This window comes from Aspergillus caelatus, assembly GCF_009193585.1.
Source record: "Aspergillus caelatus strain CBS 763.97 unplaced genomic scaffold BDV27scaffold_141, whole genome shotgun sequence".
Taxonomy (NCBI): Eukaryota; Fungi; Ascomycota; class Eurotiomycetes; order Eurotiales; family Aspergillaceae; genus Aspergillus; species Aspergillus caelatus.
The window spans coordinates 65,289-84,970 of NW_022475404.1; the positions used below are offsets into that span (position 1 = coordinate 65,289).

At 49.3% G+C, this 19,682-nt stretch overlaps 7 protein-coding genes and 1 non-coding gene across 8 annotated transcripts; 5 read left to right on the plus strand and 3 right to left on the minus strand.

Annotated features, from left to right (window-relative positions):
* Positions 1–1,186: 1,186 nt before the first annotated feature.
* On the minus strand, positions 1,187–1,301 carry BDV27DRAFT_t153. Its single transcript has one exon. It is a non-coding gene; the product is annotated as a tRNA-Thr (tRNA).
* Positions 1,302–2,164: 863 nt separating this feature from the next.
* Positions 2,165–3,941, plus strand: BDV27DRAFT_146966 (uncharacterized protein; the record flags this gene model as incomplete). The annotated part of the gene is made up of 3 exons (XM_032070667.1): positions 2,165–2,189; positions 3,286–3,779; positions 3,843–3,941. The coding sequence occupies 3 exons, from the start codon at positions 2,165–2,167 to the stop codon at positions 3,939–3,941; spliced, it is 618 nt and encodes a 205-aa protein (XP_031925547.1).
* Positions 3,942–6,073: 2,132 nt separating this feature from the next.
* Positions 6,074–7,569, plus strand: BDV27DRAFT_146967 (FAD-dependent oxidoreductase; the record flags this gene model as incomplete). The annotated part of the gene is made up of 2 exons (XM_032070668.1): positions 6,074–6,332; positions 6,395–7,569. The coding sequence occupies 2 exons, from the start codon at positions 6,074–6,076 to the stop codon at positions 7,567–7,569; spliced, it is 1,434 nt and encodes a 477-aa protein (XP_031925548.1).
* Positions 7,570–8,836: 1,267 nt separating this feature from the next.
* On the plus strand, positions 8,837–10,273 carry BDV27DRAFT_166241 (uncharacterized protein; the record flags this gene model as incomplete). The annotated part of the gene is made up of 2 exons (XM_032074140.1): positions 8,837–8,910; positions 9,306–10,273. The coding sequence occupies 2 exons, from the start codon at positions 8,837–8,839 to the stop codon at positions 10,225–10,227; spliced, it is 996 nt and encodes a 331-aa protein (XP_031925549.1). The 3' UTR covers positions 10,228–10,273.
* A 61-nt stretch (positions 10,274–10,334) lies between these two features.
* BDV27DRAFT_18175 (WD40 repeat domain-containing protein) lies at positions 10,335–11,970 on the minus strand. The gene is made up of 4 exons (XM_032075935.1): positions 11,809–11,970; positions 11,549–11,714; positions 10,799–11,464; positions 10,335–10,746 (listed from the first exon to the last, which is right to left on the minus strand). Exons 1-4 carry the CDS (start codon positions 11,847–11,849, stop codon positions 10,495–10,497), a joined length of 1,125 nt encoding a protein of 374 aa, XP_031925550.1. The 5' UTR covers positions 11,850–11,970; the 3' UTR covers positions 10,335–10,494.
* A 156-nt stretch (positions 11,971–12,126) lies between these two features.
* Positions 12,127–14,872, plus strand: BDV27DRAFT_131487 (putative G2/M phase checkpoint control protein Sum2). The gene is made up of 4 exons (XM_032067635.1): positions 12,127–12,278; positions 12,348–12,383; positions 12,461–12,704; positions 12,959–14,872. The coding sequence occupies exons 1-4, from the start codon at positions 12,256–12,258 to the stop codon at positions 14,306–14,308; spliced, it is 1,653 nt and encodes a 550-aa protein (XP_031925551.1). The 5' UTR covers positions 12,127–12,255; the 3' UTR covers positions 14,309–14,872.
* A 639-nt stretch (positions 14,873–15,511) lies between these two features.
* BDV27DRAFT_146971 (uncharacterized protein) lies at positions 15,512–16,839 on the plus strand (the record flags this gene model as incomplete). The annotated part of the gene is made up of 5 exons (XM_032070669.1): positions 15,512–15,640; positions 15,703–15,785; positions 15,847–15,991; positions 16,071–16,106; positions 16,201–16,839. The coding sequence occupies 5 exons, from the start codon at positions 15,512–15,514 to the stop codon at positions 16,837–16,839; spliced, it is 1,032 nt and encodes a 343-aa protein (XP_031925552.1).
* On the minus strand, positions 16,804–19,682 carry BDV27DRAFT_131490 (putative nuclear RNA binding protein). Its single transcript, XM_032067636.1, has one exon. The coding sequence runs from the start codon at positions 19,455–19,457 to the stop codon at positions 17,196–17,198; it is 2,262 nt and encodes a 753-aa protein (XP_031925553.1). The 5' UTR covers positions 19,458–19,682; the 3' UTR covers positions 16,804–17,195.

The window sequence follows — 19,682 nt, forward strand, 5'->3', positions numbered from 1 at the left end:
TAGTTAGATCTCTCGGCCTGCAGAAAGATTACTACACATGCTACATACGTGAAGATATCCTTGACACATACTGATCAGCCGATTACTGAACATGTTGATGAAACGTCGAGAGATGTGGATCCATATAAATCGTCGACACTTACTAAAAGCAATGCTGCACGCAATCAGTAATATAACGGTTAAACATAGTCGGAGAAGAGAACGCCATGCAGGATAGACAGAAAAAGCAGGGAGCACAATTCGAAACTTCTTTCACGGTATATTACAAACTGCACGAGAATATATCCATGCAGGACCGGACTGTCTATGTGGCCATATCACTTACAGCAGTATAACAGATCACCTAGCATCTACACGAAGCCTTTAATCTTGATACATATATCCCATGTCATGTTTCCATTTCCGACCCAGTTGGTCAGATAATCCACGATTTATTGAGATTTTCCTATTTATCAGCAACTAAAAACGGAATATTAGCCCACGTGAAGCCTTCTGGAGGCAAATCGCCTGCCTAAATCAGCAGTGTACCGGCAGAATCTTGCCCTAAGTTGCAAGATGTTCGCATGCTTGATACGTTTTCATCTGTGATTTAACAAACTGCAAGGCCCTGCATATAATGGATTCATTTCTTGGTGATAGAACTGAGGGTATCTAGCCTTGTTAACCGCCTAGTACCGCCCCATAAGGGCCCGGCCTGATCCGGTTCGGGAATCCTAGTGACAGGAGTCAGAACCCTACAGGGAACTATTGAAGATGCCGGGCAACCGGAGGCCCGGAGTATATAGTATTTGCTATTTGAGATCTGTTTACGCAAAGCAGTTAGATTGGGCAGAGGTAAATTATTTAAAGTGACGATTTTGACAATAGTATAAAGCTTCAGAAGAGGTCACCATTATAGACCGTAAATTATAACCAGAAGTCTGATAAATACACGAAGTATTTACTGCCGGTGTGTATCCTAATTAGGAAGGCGGGGTCTGGGAGCGGCAGAGTGAAAATCTTGAAATGCCCTAAGAGAGAAACAGAGCCAGGGTTTCAAAAGGCACTTTAGGCTCTAGATACAGAGCTTAGAACGTAGGAATATAGAAATTCCAAGTAAATTCTATATTTCCTTGTGCGGCCTTTCAGGAAAGCGCATCTTAGCACAAATTACCAGCCAAAAACGCACTCAAAATGCAAAAAGTAATGCCCCCACGCGGGTTTGAACCGCGGACCTCATCATGTCAACTTCAGAAGCTTCTAGATGTTATCTGGATGCCTCAGGCTACGAGTGATGCGCTCTACCACTGAGCTATAAGGGCTGCTTGTTGATATCAAGTTATTTGAAGCAATATCTAGCCCAAAAAGTTGTTATAAAACTCTGCAGGAACTTTTTTGAGTCGATATGTTCAAAGGGTGAGAAACCAACCTTCTCCTAGTCCCAAATAGGTAATTAGGCTATCGCTATTATGTAAGCGGCTAACACCACCAAGAATCTATAACCCAGCTGGATCAGGTAGGCTGCCTGAATAACCTCCCCAACGAGTCATTTACAGTTTGGGATTCAAGCTTTGCTTCCCTCTCAATAAGAGCTTAGTTATTATCTATTGGTGTCGTTATGCTAATTTCCGGGTCCTTCCGATGAGATATTTACTTATTACTCATCAATATGAACAGTGATAACTTCACTACTGCACCGTAAAATATATATATAATCTTGTACAGTGGTGTATTCGGTCACTCGGGGGTAACCCTCAACATCTCCTGTCCACCTGTCGGCATGGCATCTGACTTGACGAATTTGTCCGTAGATTCATCACCTGAGATCCTCAAATAAGGGTCCATACGTCTGCGAGGGACTTGTATACAGCGTAGGTTGGGTTTGTGGTAGGTCAAGCTGAACCCGATACCCATGGCACCGGGTACCCCGCACCCGAAACTCAACCAGTTTGGCGGGTTCGGGTCGGACTCAGCAATTCAATGCTTCGGTATGATAGGAAAAGCCGACACCGAACAATCAAAAAGCAACGTCGCTATGAACGCTTGGCTGCCACGGGGCAGTTATTTCTGTGGTAACTACCTCGGCACCTCTAGCCTCAAATTTCGAGACTAAAGGATCGATAGGCCACACTTTCATGGAACCCGGACCCGTACCACTCTAAGATTCAAGCGTTGCTCCCTTAACATGCGCTTGGCTAGACACTACGACAGTACGCAAGTTGTCCGTTAGACTGGTCATGATAGACTCCGGATCTTGACAGATCTGTACTTATTGTGCAAAATTGTAAGAAGTGGTAAGCACTATATATTATTGTATAATTTCTTACCTAGCACATACGACCATAGGGTGTGGAGAACAGGGCTTCCCGTCCGCTCAGCCGTACTTAAGCCACACGCCGGGAGGTTAGTAGTTGGGTGGGTGACCACCAGCGAATCCCTCCTGTTGTATGTTTTATTTTTTTTGGTTTGATATTATTTTGGTTCCTTAGACGACATGCACAGCCCGCCTGCTCCCATGGGCTAGAACGAGCTCTATATCGCTCGAAACAACGTATAACACGCCTCAAAAAGCATGCGGAGCGGTTTGGAGGGCTTTATTTATTATAGTCTTCCCTTCGACCCTTAGATAGACTCAGTGGGATTAAGTTTGGATTCGTGTTTAATTTGCTTGATTCTGCCCTTGTAGAATATACAACTAGTCCTTACATCTTATAATATTGTCACCGTACTCATTGTACAGATCGGAGTGAAAATAATGTCTTGACATCTTGGGATCTCAGGACTGTGTATCGTCAATGGAAAAGCCCATGTAACTACAAAAGTATAGCGTATATCTCGGCACATACGGAGTATTTGTAATCTTTGGGATCTATTCGTAAAAGCTCACCTTAGTCAGTTATTTCAAGGATGAGAAATAACGAAAAGAGAACCTCAGATGTGAATTAGAGATTGGCATCATCTCTTCCTGAAATGAGATAGTCGTTGCTGCTCAAAGTCTAAAGGTGCTAGTGGCTGTGCGTGGCATTCAAAACATGCCATGAAAATATACGCTTCACATACACCTTACCAATTATAGAATAACATATTCATACAATGAAGTAACCCAAGGTTATACTGAGCTGGTTTGGTTAGAGGAGATGTATTAGGGTACCAACAGGCCAGTTGCACTTGGTAATATGACCACACTACTCCTCACCACTACTTCAACTTTCCCTCAATCAACGTTGTACTTGTCTATTGTGATACGAGTCTATCCGCATCTATCTTTCATTCCAATAAACACGACCATACTTCACCCAATTACAGTTTTTTTCTTTTGCGAGAATGGAGAGACCCGAGCTGGTTCTCTTCGTTGCACGTGCCTCTACGAAGAGGAGGGTTGGCAGGAGTATTTACAAGAAAGCCTTGCGTACACATGTGACGCCTACGTGAGGCACTATGGCCCCCTTTCAGAGGAACTGCTTTTCCTTATCTTCGCCCAATCTTCCAACAGGAGATTCCCTTCTGGACCCATGCCAAGAACCATCACCGAGCTCCTCGCCCGTGGCAGGGAGACTGGGCGGCCCGTTGTCTTAGTGATAAATGGATGGGACGACCTTTCTATGAACCCAATAGTGTTGGTAGATCTCTTCGAACGATGGATGAATGAGGTCAATATAACTCTTCGGGTATTTGCGGGCGACCCGCGAAAGTTCTTTGAGGTTTCCGTGGTGAATGCAATAGAGGCGATACGGGGGGATCATGAAGACGACGATGAAGCTCCAGCTCTTCCTTCCGACACAAAGACGTTCGTCGATAGGGTGCATATTATTTCATCGGGATAACCAGAAATTCAAGGCCGCCAAGTACCGCGGTGCTTAGAGCCGACTCTAACGGTCATAATGATTCTTTCCGAGGCGAAGAGTCCTTCATCAGAGCTCGGTGATGCGGAATACGGCGCGTCAATAGAAGACTCGCCTTAGCTTAGAAGCTGGATGAATTACCATTATAATGGATAAAACACGCCATATTATGCTGGGCTATGTGTCATACAGCCAGGTAAGAATCCCTTGCCATCTGGGTACTTGTATCAGCTTTGAGCACCTAGCATTTCTTCGGGTATCTAATGAGATAGCGTTAGATGGCGCATCCTCCATCGACCAAATCGAAAACGCTGTTCTTCCTCATATACGGAATTCGAAGTTTTGATAGCGTTCGCCAAGCGCCAACACCAGCAAGCATAAAAGGCATGCTTTTGACAAAGATGGATATAACTGAGCATTGAGGGAGTCTGGAAATGGCAGGAACAATTCGATGATTGGTGACGTTCACTTGTTCTGTGATGTTCTGGGGCGACAATTGGACGTTTTTCTGTCTTCGCAGTCATGGTCGCGCTACCTCTGTGTTATAATCGCAGAGTCTAAAATGGTTCTGCATGCCTTCTGCGGAAAACTATTTATCAGAGAATGGTCATTCTTTGTGTGATACGTGTTACACTTTACGACGGAAATTAATATCGATATCGCTATAAGAGATGTGCCTTCAAAGTATGTCATTTATTCTAGTAAGCTAAACAATCTCTTCTTTCGCAGCAGCCTTTTCTCGTCGGCCCAGTTGGTCGAAAAATAAACCTTCATCTGCCCCTCTTTGTTCTCCCACTTTCCCTAATTTCTATATTCGTCTGCTAATATGGCTTCGAGTGATCAGTATATTCATATTTTCGTCTTCAACTATGTACGCTTTCCCGGCGTTCCCACACCTTAAAAGTCCTGGAGGGAAGTGATCTGGTTCTTCTGTGGCCTGTGTCTGGAATCGTTTGTCGTGGATATGACATATTGGTATTCATCGCGAGCCAAGGAAGCCTGTCACAGTGCGGACTGCTCATCGCAAGAGATAGAGGGTACATTTTCTGCGAAGAGATTTCCACCGAGTCTTGGTAGTCGAGGGTGTGGAGCTGGTGCAGTGGCAGCAGCACAACCCTATGATAAGGTTTATCGGACACGGCTAATAGTCTAATATTGTGTCTGATGATAGACCACCTTTTAAATATCTACTGATTATATGGCCACCACTCTAAACGGTCATGGAAGGATATGCCCCAGTTCAAACCGGATGACCACGCGCGGAAAAAAGAGGAATGTAAGGCCATATGAATGATCTTTAGGCTATTATTGCAAGGGAAGAGTAATATGTACGGACAAAGAAGTAGGGATTTCCAAGTATCCTTGTAGTCAACATCTTTTGAAGCTAATACAACCACCCAAGGTTGTTACTCTGGGGTTTCGACATGTCTATCCTTAAGCGTCTAACACGCTTACCGTTGCAAAGGCTCTACTATACCTATACAGTCCATGTCAACCAATATAGCCACAGGTAGAATTGCCGTGATAATTCAGCCAGCCTCATTGCGCCCCTTGATTGTCTAAGGCATTGTTACTGTTTACATGTTCAAAGATGCTCAGATTGCACTACTTATGCAGTTAAAATTCACATCTAGATTAGCTATTCCAGACACCCACTTACTGACTTAAATAGCCACGGAAATACTTGTGTACATGAGATACCAACCTTTGTATGGCAGTACATATAGAAATTACAGCAGTAGAGCTATCAATAAAGGGGTTCACAGTTCGTACAGTAGTTGGACAGACAATGTGTATTGTAGGTGATTTGCCTTCGGCTAAAGTACGGACGAGTCATGCAAAACGAAACCACTTGCGACTAGGGCACTGCCGTCTACTGTGTGCTTGCCGTCTATTCCCGGTTGTTCAGGTGTGGCTGAAGATCTTCCGATTTCCTGCCATGTATAGTAAAGTTTCTCAGTCCACTGCGGGTCTAGTATCTACCATTTTCTTCGCTTAGCGGGTTTGCTAGTTGATCTGGTTAATTAAGTATGGACCCGAGAATTACATTCAGGCATCTAATTGGCCTACTAGCCAAATCTTATATACTCGGTACTATGGCCAGGTCCTACAAGGATCAACAAAACCATGGAGAACTATGGAGATGAGAGTAGGGTCCCTCGGAAAAACCAGAATATTATTTATTGGCCTGCCCCTGACCATCAGTTCCTGACTATTTTTTGTGAAATATCCCCTTCAGAGTTCTGTCAAAAATGGGAAATGCACCTAGTTCACCAGCTCACGCATGCCTGCTCTCCGCCGCCGGGAACGACTCGTCCCTTCTGGCCTTTCCAAGCCAGCCTTTTTACGAGTCGTCCGCTGCTAACCCATACAACTTGAACTGGCCCGTCTACCCGGCCGTCGTCGCAACCCCGAAAACATCTGAACAGGTTGCTGACATCGTGAAATGTGCCGTTGAATATGAGCATAAGGTCCAGGCAAAGAGTGGAGGTCGTAGCTATGCGAACTTCGGTATGTGCGCTGCTGTGACTAGCCAACTCTGAACTCAGGCTAACTAAACTGCGCGTTATTAGGTCTCGGGGGAGTGAACGGTGAAGTCGCGATTGATATGAAGCATTTCCGACAGTTCTCGCTCGACGACTCAACTTACATGGCCACTATCGGTCCGGGCCTGCAACTCAGCGACATGACGCAGAAGCTCAGCGAAGGAGGAAGAGCCATGCCATATGGCGCTGTCCCCGAGATAGGTGTTGGCGGTCATTTCACTATCGGTGGGCTCGGTACATACTCGCGCCTATGGGGTTCAGCACTGGATAATATTGTGGAAGCAGAAGTTGTCCTGGCCAACTCAACTATCGTCCGCGCCTCGGAGGAGTCCTACCCAGACGTCTTCTTTGCTATTAGAGGCGCGGCTGCGAGCTTTGGGATTGTAACCGAGTTCAAAGTGCGTACCTATCCGTCGCTCCGCGAGACTGTCCAGTACAAGTACGAGTTCAGCATTGGCAGTTCCGCCGAGCGGGCAAACTTGTACATGACCTGGCAGGAATTATGCTCGCAGAAGAACCTGACGCGCAAGTTTGACACGCGGATGGTTATTACGCAAGGTACGATGATCATTCTGGGACAGTTTCACGGGTCAAAAGAGGAATATGAACAACTGGGATTTGACAAACGCCTTCCTACTTCAAATGCGGGTAATGTGGTCGTTCTCACCGACCCACTCGCTATGCTTGGACACGATATAGAGAAATTGGCTACTGGCATTATCGGAGGGGTACCTATAAGCTTTTACGAGAAGTCGTTGTCCTTCGAGACGGATAACCTTCCGTCCAATTCGACGATGCAGGAGCTATTCCACTATATGGACACGGCTGACAAAGGGACCCCAACATGGTTTGTGGTAATCAGCATAGCGGGCGGCGCAACTAACGACGTCCCTGTTGATGCCACCGCGTATGCCCAGCGGAATGTCATGTTTTATGTGGAGTCGTTTGGAATCAACCTCCTGGGCCGCGTGTCACAGACAACCGTCGACTTCCTTGACGGAATTAATAACCTTGTCAACAAGACGGTTCCGGGAGCTGATAGAAATGTCTACCCTGGATTCGTCGATCCGTTCTTACCCAATGCCCAGGAGGCGTATTGGGGCCCTAACTTGCCAAAGCTGCAAGAAATCAAGGCTGCTATCGATCCGAACGATGTGTTCCACAACCCGCAGAGTGTGCGCCCAGCGGGTAAGGAAACATAGTTCGCATACAGGTTGACAAATCGCCATAGGCTAAGATTGTGAACTTGAAAAGGGATCTTGTACATAGGAGATGGCAAAACATAATAATTCGAGATAGACTTCTAAAGAGTCTTCATTTCACTATAAAATACTCACTCTTCCAAAGTGAATCTGGCCAGTCCCTCCTCCATCTCTTCCTTACTTTGGGCCTTCATGGCCCTGCGCTTTCGCGCCTTGTACGGCATTGAAAGGGGGCCAGATGCCCGCCCAACTCTCCGCAATGATCAGATTTGTCTAGGTTTCTTTTTACCCAGCGTCCTGTGGTAGATAATGTTAGCAAGGAGAAACCCCTCTCTCGCGGAAGTTAATTTACCTTCTTTCGTTTTTTGCCCCGCGGGGCTGGCAGCAGCAGCAGCAGCAGCAGCAGTTGTAGCCTTGCGTATGCAAACTTCCAGAGCAATGAATACAAGGCGTATGGTACATGACGACTGGAAAACTTACACCGGCCATGAACCCCTGCTTGTGGTGGAAGGCAGGGCAGAAGGCCACAGGGTGGCTACCAAAGCAGTATTCGCAGTTAACGGCAGACTAAAGTCCATATTAGGATTAGCATTATTATACATTTTAATGCCAGGCATTAGATCTTGAGTTCGTATGAAGATGTACAGGTTGAATCTTCAGCAGATATAGATACGTTAAGTTTTCAAAAGCAGCACTTCAAGAGGGAGGTATCCTTACCATGTCGCCCATGTGGACATTTATAGTCGAAAATACCAAGTTGACTCCGGTCACTGTGCAAATGACCCTTAGGGCATTCTCTACCCTTTTACTGGAGCGATTCTAAACTCCTAGTACATACATTACAACGTGATCTTCCCCAAGCTTAGGAAGTGATTCTGACACGCCAGTTTCAATGACCAAATTGAGGATGAGGAAGAAGATAATCATTGAGTATGAGGGATAGGAAGAAAGAGAAAGAGACTGTAGGTGTTTTGAGTTACTTATATCTTAACTCTACGCTACTGTATTATTCCCACAACAGACCTGTCATTGACTCATTGCCATTCATTGGGGATTGTTTAGTGAAAGTGTCATGCTTTTAACAATGAATATAAACGGTGAAATATGATTCTTTTAAGGTATTCTCAAGAGTTAATGGATAGCGTTGAGATGGGTGCTCTATGTGAAGAATGGGGTGTATATTCTCGGCAAGATTGCTCTTATTCTCCTCCTCTCACGCCATCACAGGGAATGCTTTCACCATCGTCAACTTAGTTCCAACAGACCTATGATCTGCTCTCATACCTGCCGTGCTCCACCACCCCAGAGCAAGCCGCAGATATCAGATGAGGGGTTATGCAGGTTTGTATGTATAAATCCACGATTTCTTTCCTCGCTGTCCGGGCCACTTTGACGCCTGCAGTCCTGTCGTTAATCATTTGACCACCGGATCTATACTTAACTTGATCATGACTGAAGTAGCCCGCCAGCCAAGTGTCCCTGATGGAGCCAGTTCCTCCACCCTAAGACGGTACGTCCATGTACCTGAAACGAAGCATGAGCGTATGTTTCTGCTGCCCACGGGATAATTCTACCATGCTAATTGCGCAGTCGACTGGGCTGACCTGGTCACGCTCGATCTCTCCCAATTCGATATCCCAGGAGGTAAAGAAAAACTAGCAGCGCAATTAAAAGATGCTGTCCACAACATCGGTAAATATTACCCAAGGTACATACATTACAAAACACCAACACAGACCAGGGTTCTTCTACATCACCAACTTCGGACTTTCTCCCGAAGAAATCGACCGCCAATTCGCCATCGGCCAAGAACTCTTCGAGCTTCCCGAGTCCGAAAAATTGAAACATCGCGCCGACCTCGAAGCCGGCAACTACAACGGCTACCGACCACTAGGAGCCATCGAGATCCTGCCGGGCCTGCGCGACAACATCGAACTATACAACGTATTCAAGTTCATCCCCCAGTACGCACGGTCACACCCGAAAGTGATCCTACGGCATTACCAGGAGATCGAGCGGTTTCACCGGTTCATCTACGACCACATCGTCACTAAGCTCTTCCGGCTGATTGCTATCCTTCTCGAGTTGCCGGAGGATTACCTAGTACGTGGCCATCCGTATGACGGACCCAGTGATTGTCACCTTCGGTACATGATCTACCGGGCACGCAGCGCCGAGGAGAATGCTCGGCATCAGAATCTCTGGTCACGCGGACATACGGATTTCGGGAGCTTGACGTTGTTGTTCCGACAGCCTGTTGCGGCGTTGCAGGTGAAGACGCCCGAGGGCAGTTGGAAATACGTGAAGCCGTATCCGAATAGTATCACGGTGAATATCGCGGATGCTTTGCAATTCTGGACCAATGGGTATCTGAAGAGTAGCGTGCATCGTGTGATTGCGCCGCCCCCTGATCAGGCTCATATCGATCGTCTGGGTGTCTTGTATTTTGTTAGACCGGGTGATAGGCTGGATCTGAAGACGGTGGATAGTCCTTTGCTGAGACGTTTGGGTCTCAAAAAGGATGAAGGCGATGAGGCCCAGGTATCCGCTGGGGAGTGGGTCAGGGCGAGAGTGAAAAGGAACTGGGATAAACCTCCAAAGGCGAATGATGAGAATATTGAGCTGGGTGGTGTAAAGACCACGATCTTCCATGAATGATTTGCGATTTGGCCTACTTTCTATTCCATATAAGCACACTAGCGACTAGTTACTAAGGTTTGCTTCGCAATTGATATGGAGTCAGTTTAAGAGTCTGATGGATATGATCATTGACTTTAGATCTATTGTTAAGATTCAATTGTTATAGGCCAATGTTAGCCCGATTATCTTTCTTCTATCACCGTGAGTTATTATAGTATAAGTTTTCAAAAATGGTTCTATCTAGTGGATCATGTATAGGGTATCATGAGCTCGTGAGATACCCAATCAGTCCTCTTCTAGAAGCTCAGCTAACTCACGCTCTTCCTCCTCCGTAAGCATTGACTCCGGATTTGGCCCTGGTTCCTCATTTGCCGATGTGTTCTTGGCCCTTTCTATAGCGACCTGGAGATCCTCGGGCTTCAAGGACCACCGACGGATGGTGGCGTCGATACTGACGCTGACAAGCGTTGAGCCTAGGACTACGAGTCCTGTGACCTCCTCGAAATGGCCAGAGAAGGTATGGTAAAGTTGTCCGGTCTGTCCCTTTTATTAGTAAAGACAAGCACACAGGCTGGACGAGAACACTCACCGAGCGATTCCATACGCGAACCTCTTCATCTCGGCATGCTGTCACAACCCAGCCACCCTGTTCGTAAACGACTATGTCGCGGACAAAATCTGGGTGAGTTAATGTCAAGTTTGGCTTCCAGCCATCCTCTCTCACGAGGCATTTTGCGGTTTTGTCTGCAGAGGCAGTCCACAAGTCGGCATCCCGGTCAAAGAAGAGCTTGTACACATTCGTATCATGGACTAGGATGGCATCTGTGCCAGTCAGGTCTTTACTACCACTGGCAATGTCGAAACGGCGAATCTCTCGATCGCTGCCAGAGCTGAACACAGCCAGCTCTTGGCTGTCAGAGTCTGAAGAGACGGGATCTACAACAAGTCCTTGGATACCCTTGGCATGCCCCTTCAGGACGGAGAGCCGCTTCCCACTGGCAATGTCGAACACCAAGATCTGCGCATCAGCTCCACCAGAGACGAGGACATCCTTGCCTTGGAGTCGGGTGGTGACCACCGCTCTTACAAAGTCAGTATGACCTTCGTATTTCTGTTTCACTTCCTTCGAAGCCACATCCCAGCACCAGACGTATTTATCCCAGCAGCCGGCGAATAGTAATCGACCGTCGGGGCTAAAGCAGAGGCTTGTGATGGGGGCCGTTGGTCCTTTATAAAGAGCAGCAGTTTCACCCGTCTACAAGTGAACCGAGGTAGATGACGATTGGCTTAGTTACGTATCCCAGCGAGGCATCCAACAAGAAGGACACCGTGCACCTACTTCGAGTATAATCTTTCGGACCGTGCCACCACTCTGCGCCACGAATACGGCACCAGAATTCAGAGGGTCTGCCTCGACTGCCAAGATCTTACTTTGTAGCCTGATGGGGTCTCCATTTGTATTTTTAGATTTAGCGTCCTTTCGTTTCTGCTCGTCAAGCGCCGCCCTGGAAATCCGGGAAGAAATCAGCGACTGGAAAGAGCGAGGCAAGAGAAAGAAGGCAAAGAAGCTCTATGGAAGGAAGGGATAGTATGACGAACGTAGTTTGAAAGAAATCATCCCGATGGGAAGAACGAGACATATTGAACAGATTCAAGAGTAATTATAGGATTAATTGGTTCACGTGGACTATCTCCTGAAAATTAATGTCGCATGCAGGGAGGAAGTGGAGGGGAATTCAAGTTGGAGAATGCGGAGTGGAGTTTGTTATCTGATGGATATTCAACTGGTCTTCTTGTTTCCGGCAAACCAAACGAAGAAACTGCACACTGAGCTTCTCTTGTCCGCCGTATCCCGAAAAGCTTTTCCCACCACAAAACCAGAAGTTCCACCTTTTCTTCTTCTTCTCTCTTCCTTCACTTTCCTTCTTTCTCCTCCTTCTCTCAATTTCTCTCCTTTATAAACGACCGTCTCCCCCCTTTTCCTCTTTCTCTCATCGTTTCTTTCCTTTTTCTCTTGCGCGATTGACGCGCATCTCTCCCTTCAATATGGATATGAACCATCTTATAGGGTCAGTCTTCAATGCCTGCTGGTCTTAAACCAGGGTTTGTGCGGCTAGGCTGGAGTTAACACCTGGCAGTCAGCGGTTCAACCTGATCTCCAAGAGTGACATTCGGTATGTTTCCATCGCTTCCTTGTCTCGCTTAATCCTCGTCTACGATGGCCGTGCATCTTACTAACCGCCCAGTGCAGCTATGTGGGCACTTTACATGAGATCAACCCTGAAGCCTCCACAATAGCTCTCGAGAATGTCGTATCCTTCGGTACCGAGGGCCGGCGAGGCAACCCCACAGATGAGCTTCCACCTGCCCCAAATATCTATGAATACATCGTGTTCCGTGGCAGCGATGTAAAGGACATCAGTGTAGCCGAGGACAAGAAGGAAGATGCAGCCCAAGAGCCTCCACAGGTACCAGATGATCCGGCCATTCTAGGGGTAAGTCGAACCACCAATATCAGAGATACCTTTCATAGTCGTAGCTCGTGTCTCCAAGTCCACCGACCTTCGCAGTCGGTAAAAATGATCTTTATGATGAACTATTTCGGATGTAAACACAGACCTGTTCCGAACAGCGCAAAAACCGTGTGGAGATTTCCGTTGCCTTCCTTCTGATCAGATCATGGACTTCGTACCTTACTTGCAAATTCGTCTTTAGACTACAAGGGACTTCGCTAACCTTGTAAAAATAGAGCATGTCTCGTCCAGGACCCGCCCCTCAAGGACTTCCTCCCCAATCCCAGACGCCACAACAATCTCAGATGTCCCGTCCGCCGCCACCTCCTGGATACCCGCAACCACAATTCCAGGGAGGCTTCTACCCTCCTCCCTATGGACAACGCTTTGGAGGACCTGGTTTCCCGCCTGGCCCAGGGTTTCCTAATGTGCCTTATGGAGCTCCTCCAGGATGGTTCCCTCCTCCCGGACAAGGGTTCCCCCAGCCTGGTCAATTTCCTCCCCAGATGCCAATGGGTCCTGGCGGCCAGCATCAGACCCCCCCTCCGCCGCGGCCCATGCCCGGTGCGGGTCCTATGAACATGCCTAATAACACATCCGAACTGCCCTCTGATAAGCCCTCCAGTAAGCCTGGTAGCCGTAATGGCACGCCTGCACCTAGTAATGCAGCCCAAAATGCCCCCACTCCGCCCGTTGAGTCTAAGCCACCTGTTTCGGAGGCTCTTCAGGCGGCTACGGGTCCTACTCAAGTCACGGCTGGAACTGCTAAGGCGCCCCCCACTGGACCCAGAAGTGGACGTGTGCAGCCTGCCATACCCATTGCCGCCCCCGGTAAGCCGCCAGTTCCTCAGGTTCCTGGCCCCGCTGGTGTCCCACAAGGCCAGGCTCAGGCAGCGATCACTGAAGCGACTCGTGCTGCTACTGCTGCTGTAGCAGCTGCCATGGCTAAATTGCCCCAACCCGGTGCTCAGAAGAAGCCCGGCGATGCCTCCGTGGAAGGTGTCACGAAGCAAATGGCTGAAATGAAGCCTTATGAGCATCGTGCACCCCGGGGTGGTCATCACCCTCGTGGCGGCCGTGGTGGTGGTCACCGCGGCCAGCACCAGGGCAAGAAGATCGAAGTTCCGGAAACGGACTACGACTTCGAGACTGCCAATGCCAAGTTCAACAAGCAGGACTTGGTCAAGGAAGCTATTGCCACCGGCTCTCCTGTTCATGAGGTCGAGCCTCAAATCCCCAATGGCGAACCCGAACCCTCGGATAGCTATGCTGCGGCCTACAACAAGTCCAGCTCGTTCTTTGACAATATCTCGAGTGAAGCTCGGGATCGTGAAGAAGGCACTGTTGCCCGTGCCGGTGGCCGCGAGTGGCGTGGTGAAGAAGAGAAGCGTAACATTGAAACCTTCGGTCAAGGTAGCGTTGACGGCTATCGTGGCGGTTACCGGGGTCGTGGCAGAGGCAGAGGGTATGGCCGTGGTCGCGGTGGCGGCGGCGGCTATGGTCGAGGCTACGGTGGCCGGGGCCGTGGTGGTATGCGTGGAGGCCGTAATATGTCTCAGTCCACTGGCGTCCCTGCCCCGAACTAGTGTTGTCTTTGGCCATCCTCGACCTGATTCCGATCTTCCGTCGTATTTCTTGAAGCGCTTAGCGTTGAATATTTCCTTTCTTTTGCCTTTTCTGGAAGTGATGCGTCCTTCCATGGCTTGTTTCTGATATTACCCCGGCGTCTGATGGTATCTTCTCACGAATGCTTGGCATACAGTCAAGATCTTCATGTTTGGGATGTTTTATGGTTATGGTGGGGATTGGTGAATAACCCGCTGGGATGGTTTTTCGTTACGCGGCGTCGAATTATGGCGTTTTACATATGTTGCATGGGTTGGTCATGGCCTCCATTGCATTGATCACATATCTTGATGATAATCATGTTTTGTCTTCCGGGCATGGCAGCATAGGTTGGCTTGTTTCCACTTGCCATGTCTGCATATCAGATTCATGGAGGTTTCTGGTCCTTTTTCGAACACTCGGCGTCTGAAGGAGTGCTGCGAGTACGACTTGGGACTTTGATTTCTCCTGTACCATAATCCAAGCGATCCCAAGGATCGGACATGAATGAAAACGAGAAAAACGGAGACCGTTTGGGTCTACCATTATTGTGTGCTCTGTTCGTAGTTCGTAATTGCCTCTGTTATGTACAATTAACCATGCATACACCGTAGTTATGCATCTATAAACTTGGGACTATGGATGGAGAAGCTTTGCATCGTTGCGGCTGCTCATTTGCCGTTCGGCTATCTTAACCCCTCACTCGGTATGGACCATAAAATGGGAACCGACTGATGAGCTCCATGACAGACCAAATACTGTAGTCTGATTTGTCAATCTATGTCTACTCTGGCTCTGGACGAATTGATCTGCACTATGATTACTCAACATGCTGTCCCTCCCCGCATCCACGCCATGACGTTCCAAGTTTACTGCCTCGGTGAAGTAGCTCATTGCGGATATGGATGGAGACTTTGACGACCACGGCACATCCTTCGCAGAAATGCTATTCAAAATTGCTCCATCCGTCTTCCTCTGAAGTCATTTACAGACCCGCTTTGATCCACTGTCCCACCAAAATCCCCAGAATCCAGACCAGTGACGCCTCGCTTACAACGCAGTGCTATAGTATATAGTTGGACTAGACCTCCAAGATGGCCAACACCTCAAACCGACTCAGCAAAATAGCTGCTCATTTGTCTACTTCACTTCCTTCCACCACAAGTGCTAATCCAAACATCAACATGACTACCCAACTCCCCGATAACCTCCCCTGGGATCCCAACTGCACACAGTTCCCCTCTCGAAAGGAACTCCCCAAGATCCCCGGCGCGCCGGAAGGTGCGGCCTGGGTGTGGGGGAAGGATGACCAGGTTTGTTTCTTCGTTCTGAACCTAGCTTTTTGGCTTGAATATGCCATGCTGACAGGTCGTAGATAGGACGTCTGAACCTGCTCACTCCGGCCAGAGTCAAAGCCGCAGCTGCGGAGGTGAAGACTGGCGAGATGTTTCGATTGGAGTGAGTAGTACCTATACTCGTCTCATATACAGAACTAGTTGAATCTAATGAATACGCCTAGTCTTCCAGTCAATGTCCCCGAGACACCGGCTTTCGGTCGCGAGTGCTTCCAGCATAATATCAAAACGATAGCTAAGGACATCGCATATGACGATACCTACACTCTGAACACGCAGAGTGGGACTCAGTGGGATGGATTCCGTCATGTATATCTCTCCCCTCTTCACCTACCCTATCTTTACCCCTACACCAAGTTCAAAACCAAAACTAACAAAACAACCCCAGTTCGGCCACATTGATAGCAAGCTCTTCTACAACGGAGTAAGTACATACATACACCACACCCACAACCCCCCCCCCAAAAAAAACAAAACTCCCATGTATAGTTACACCATACTAACAATAATAACCACAGACAACCTCAACCGACATCGAACCAGGTCCCAACAGCACAACCCGAGGCAGCATCCACCACTGGGCAACCCACGGAATCGCCACCCGCGCCCTCCTGCTCGACTACCGGCACTACGCAAACACCCACAACATATCTTACGACCCCTACACCCGCCACCCAATAACAATGGCCGATCTACACGCCTGCGCAAAGACTCAAGGCCTTGATCTCCGCCCCGCCTCACAAGGCGGCGACGTGCAAATCGGCGATATCCTACTTATCCGGTCCGGGTTTGTCGAACGCTATAACGAGCTCTCCTCAGCCGAGAGACACGCGGCTGCGACTCGTGCGCATGAGGATTTGACTTGGACGGGGCTGAACCAGGAAGAAGAGGTGTTGGATTGGTTGCATGATTGTTATTTCGCGGGGGTGGCGGGGGATTCGCCGACTTTTGAGGCTTGGCCGCCCGAGAAGGAGGGGGGATTTATTCATCAGAATATTTTGGCGCTTTGGGGCATGCCCCTGGGGGAGATGTGGGATTTGGATGCGGTTGCGAAGAGGTGTAGGGAGTTGGGGAGGTGGACGTTCTTTTTGACTAGTGCGCCGGCGAATGTTGTGGGTGGGGTTGGGTCGCATGCTAATGCTACTGCTATTTTGTAGAGGTTTTTATTTTTATCTTTTGTTATGGAGTGTGGGGTGTAGGTGGTGAGGGTATACTTGTTCTGGGGGAAGGATACATATGTGGGTACTGAGTTTATGTGTGGTTTGAGTTGAGGAGTTGTATATTGGAATGATAAGGTCGTAACTTCGTTAGATTCGTGAGTATTAACATAGGAAATTTCTCAACTACTCTTCTCTTCTCTCCTCTGGCTTGAGTGTACCGCAGTAAAGAGGACACTTAGCCATTCTTCTTCTTCCTCCTCCCTGGTAGGCTTCTGAAGATGTATGCAACGTCTCTTCCTGTTCTGTTATCCAGATGACGTCCGTCCAATTCCAAAAGGGTTGCATTTACTGCATCAGAAGATGTCGTCAGGCCACCGGAACGCATCCTCAGCGGTACCATTCGCCTTTCCCTGCGCCTTGGATTTCCGGTTCCGCTCGCGCCTTCCAATCTCCTTTGCTAGCCTTTTGTCCACTTTCGCGGCTGTCGCAGCTATATCCTTGGGCAAAGGAGGCACGGGCGGGATATAGTTGTATGTGTAACGTTGGTCCTTCCTCTTGGCTGGGGATGGATCAGGGCTTGGATCTGTTTGATTCAGATTAACGGAATCAGACTGCTGTTGGTCCTGTCGGGATAGGGTTGCGTGCTGATTCTCTTTATCGTGACTGTCGATATCCATAACCTGCGTATTCGCGGATCTCAGATCGGCACGTCCCTTCTTCATGCGCAGCGACGGGGCGCCCCTATTCCGAGAGTTAGATGCTCTTCTCTTCGCCGAAGGGGATCGCTTGCTGTGTGACCGGAGTGGTTGCGAGGATCTTCTCCTTCGGCCGCGTTCTTCGCTCGGGGAACGTCTGGTGTTGGTTTCATCCCGATGTCGCGGGGTTTGTTTGCGTTCGACGGAGCCGGGACTGTCGCCTCGGAACGTCTTGGGGAGTTTGGATCTGCGAGACGAGTCGGATTGGTTGCCTTCCTCTGTGAGGTTGGTTGCGCTTTCTTTTTGGGATTTGGGAGTGTTTGCTGCGCTGGCGGATTCGGGGTCGGGCGATTTGCGCTTGAGCGATGGACTGTCGACTGTCAATGACGCGGTTGTTCGTTGGCTGGGGGATTTGGCTGGGGTTTTGATGGTGGACTCTGGCTCGACCGTGGTCGTCGTCGGTTCAGTGTTCTGGCTTTGCATTGGACGTTGGACGTTCTCTGATAGTGACATCGGGGGAGCTGAGTCGGATGTAGGCGAGATTGGGGATACTGGGTCATGACGGTTGAGCAATCTCTCGGAGGGGAGTGTGGGGAGTGCACCGGGCACGAATTTCCTGGGGTGAGATGAATCCTGACATTGCATTCTCTCCGTGACCGGTGGTGCATCTTCGCCCAAGAGCTCTTGCAGCTCTCGCCGTGCCTTTTCAAGCTTCTCCTCCAGCGTGCTCACCCGTCTCAGCAGCTTCTCTCTCTTCGACTTTTGCTTGCGCAATTGCGGCTGTTCGGCGTCCTCGGATCGACGACCGAGAGGAATCAAACTCGACGTAATGCCCAGTGACGACCTCGCACGGCGGATTTCCTGGAACGAATTGCGCAGCGAGCTGCTCGACTCATGAACCTCGCCGGAATTCTGCCTCGAGTGACGTCCCGTCGGCGCCCTATAGTCCATCGTTTCCTGGATAGACTTCCACGTCTGATCCGCGAGATTGTTACTGGACTGCGACCCAGCATCAGCCATATACTGCCCCTTGACGGCGCCCCGATAGCCAGCCTTCTTCAACTCCGCGTATGCCCTCTCGACACGCGCGATATCATCGTCAGCGGGCTGTTTGCTCGCCTCTGCAGACTGCGACCCCTTCCACACCGCAACATTCCCCCACCCACCGAACGGGTTAAACGCCGACGCAATGGCCTTACCGAAGCGAAAGATTCCCGATGACCGATGTGTCGGACCTTCCTGTCCATTCGCCGACTTGCCATCGCGCAGAAAGATGCTGGGTGGTTTCTCACTGACGCTATCGTTCATCATCCCCTCGACGAACCGCGACCGGCGGCCACGCCCGCTGGGACCCGCCTGACGTCCGTGCCGGCCCGAAGCCGTGCGCGGTGACCCATGGTCGGTCTTAGAATTGTTCCTACTATGAAAGGGCGAGCGCCAGCGCGAGCCAGTCGACCCAGTCTCTTTCAGTAGTGGCGGTGGCGGCTGCAATTCATCTACGGGCCAGTCGTTGGAGCGACGGCGCTTAGTAGATGGGGGCGAGCTGGCCGGGTGTGCGGAGATGGCGTAGTCTTCGTCTGCGTCGTCGAAGCGACCGGAGACATCGGAGGAATAGTCGGAGGAATATTCATTGTCGTGGTCGTAGTCGTGGGTGCGCGAGTGTTTGCGTGACCCGTGCACTGTGACGGGGTCATCGCGACGACGACAGGCTGATTCGAGCGTCTGGTGTAATTGGCGGTCGGCTTGGGTGTCGTCTGTCGACATCTGTGCTCGGAGCTGACGGGAACCGTCAGCAAGGGTTGTTGGCCTGGTCGAGTTGAGAGACGGGAGTGCAGAGCGCAAGGGGAGGAGAGAAAATGGGGCCTCCGAGCTGTCAGATTTAATTGTCAAGGATGAACCAACCTCGGCACCCAGCGTCATCCCTACACTCGTGTCCGTTTTTTTTTTTTTCACCTGGTTTCCCCACTTGTTTCTCCGACAATGACGACGCCGGTCACAATTAGATTGCGGGTGTAATTCAAGGGCAGACCAAAACGAAAAGATTTAAGAACCGTGGGAAATACAAAAGAAGACGAGAGAAGAAAGAGGAGAAAGAAAAAGAGGAGACGATGGATTTTCTTGTTTTGATTGGGAGGGTTAAATGAG

Coding starts and splice junctions, on each gene's coding strand:
- BDV27DRAFT_18175 (XM_032075935.1), bottom strand. CDS start 11,849: ATGTCTCGTTCTTCCCATCGGGATGATTTCTTTCAAACTAC. Junction 11,715..11,808: donor GATGATTTCTTTCAAACTAC/GTTCGTCATACT, acceptor CCGGATTTCCAG/GGCGGCGCTTGACGAGCAGA. Junction 11,465..11,548: donor TCCGAAAGATTATACTCGAA/GTAGGTGCACGG, acceptor GTTCACTTGTAG/ACGGGTGAAACTGCTGCTCT.
- BDV27DRAFT_131487 (XM_032067635.1), top strand. CDS start 12,256: ATGGATATGAACCATCTTATAGG. Junction 12,384..12,460: donor ATCTCCAAGAGTGACATTCG/GTATGTTTCCAT, acceptor CGCCCAGTGCAG/CTATGTGGGCACTTTACATG. Junction 12,705..12,958: donor ATGATCCGGCCATTCTAGGG/GTAAGTCGAACC, acceptor TTGTAAAAATAG/AGCATGTCTCGTCCAGGACC.
- BDV27DRAFT_131490 (XM_032067636.1), bottom strand. CDS start 19,457: ATGACGCTGGGTGCCGAGGTTGGTTCATCCTTGACAATTAAATCTGAC.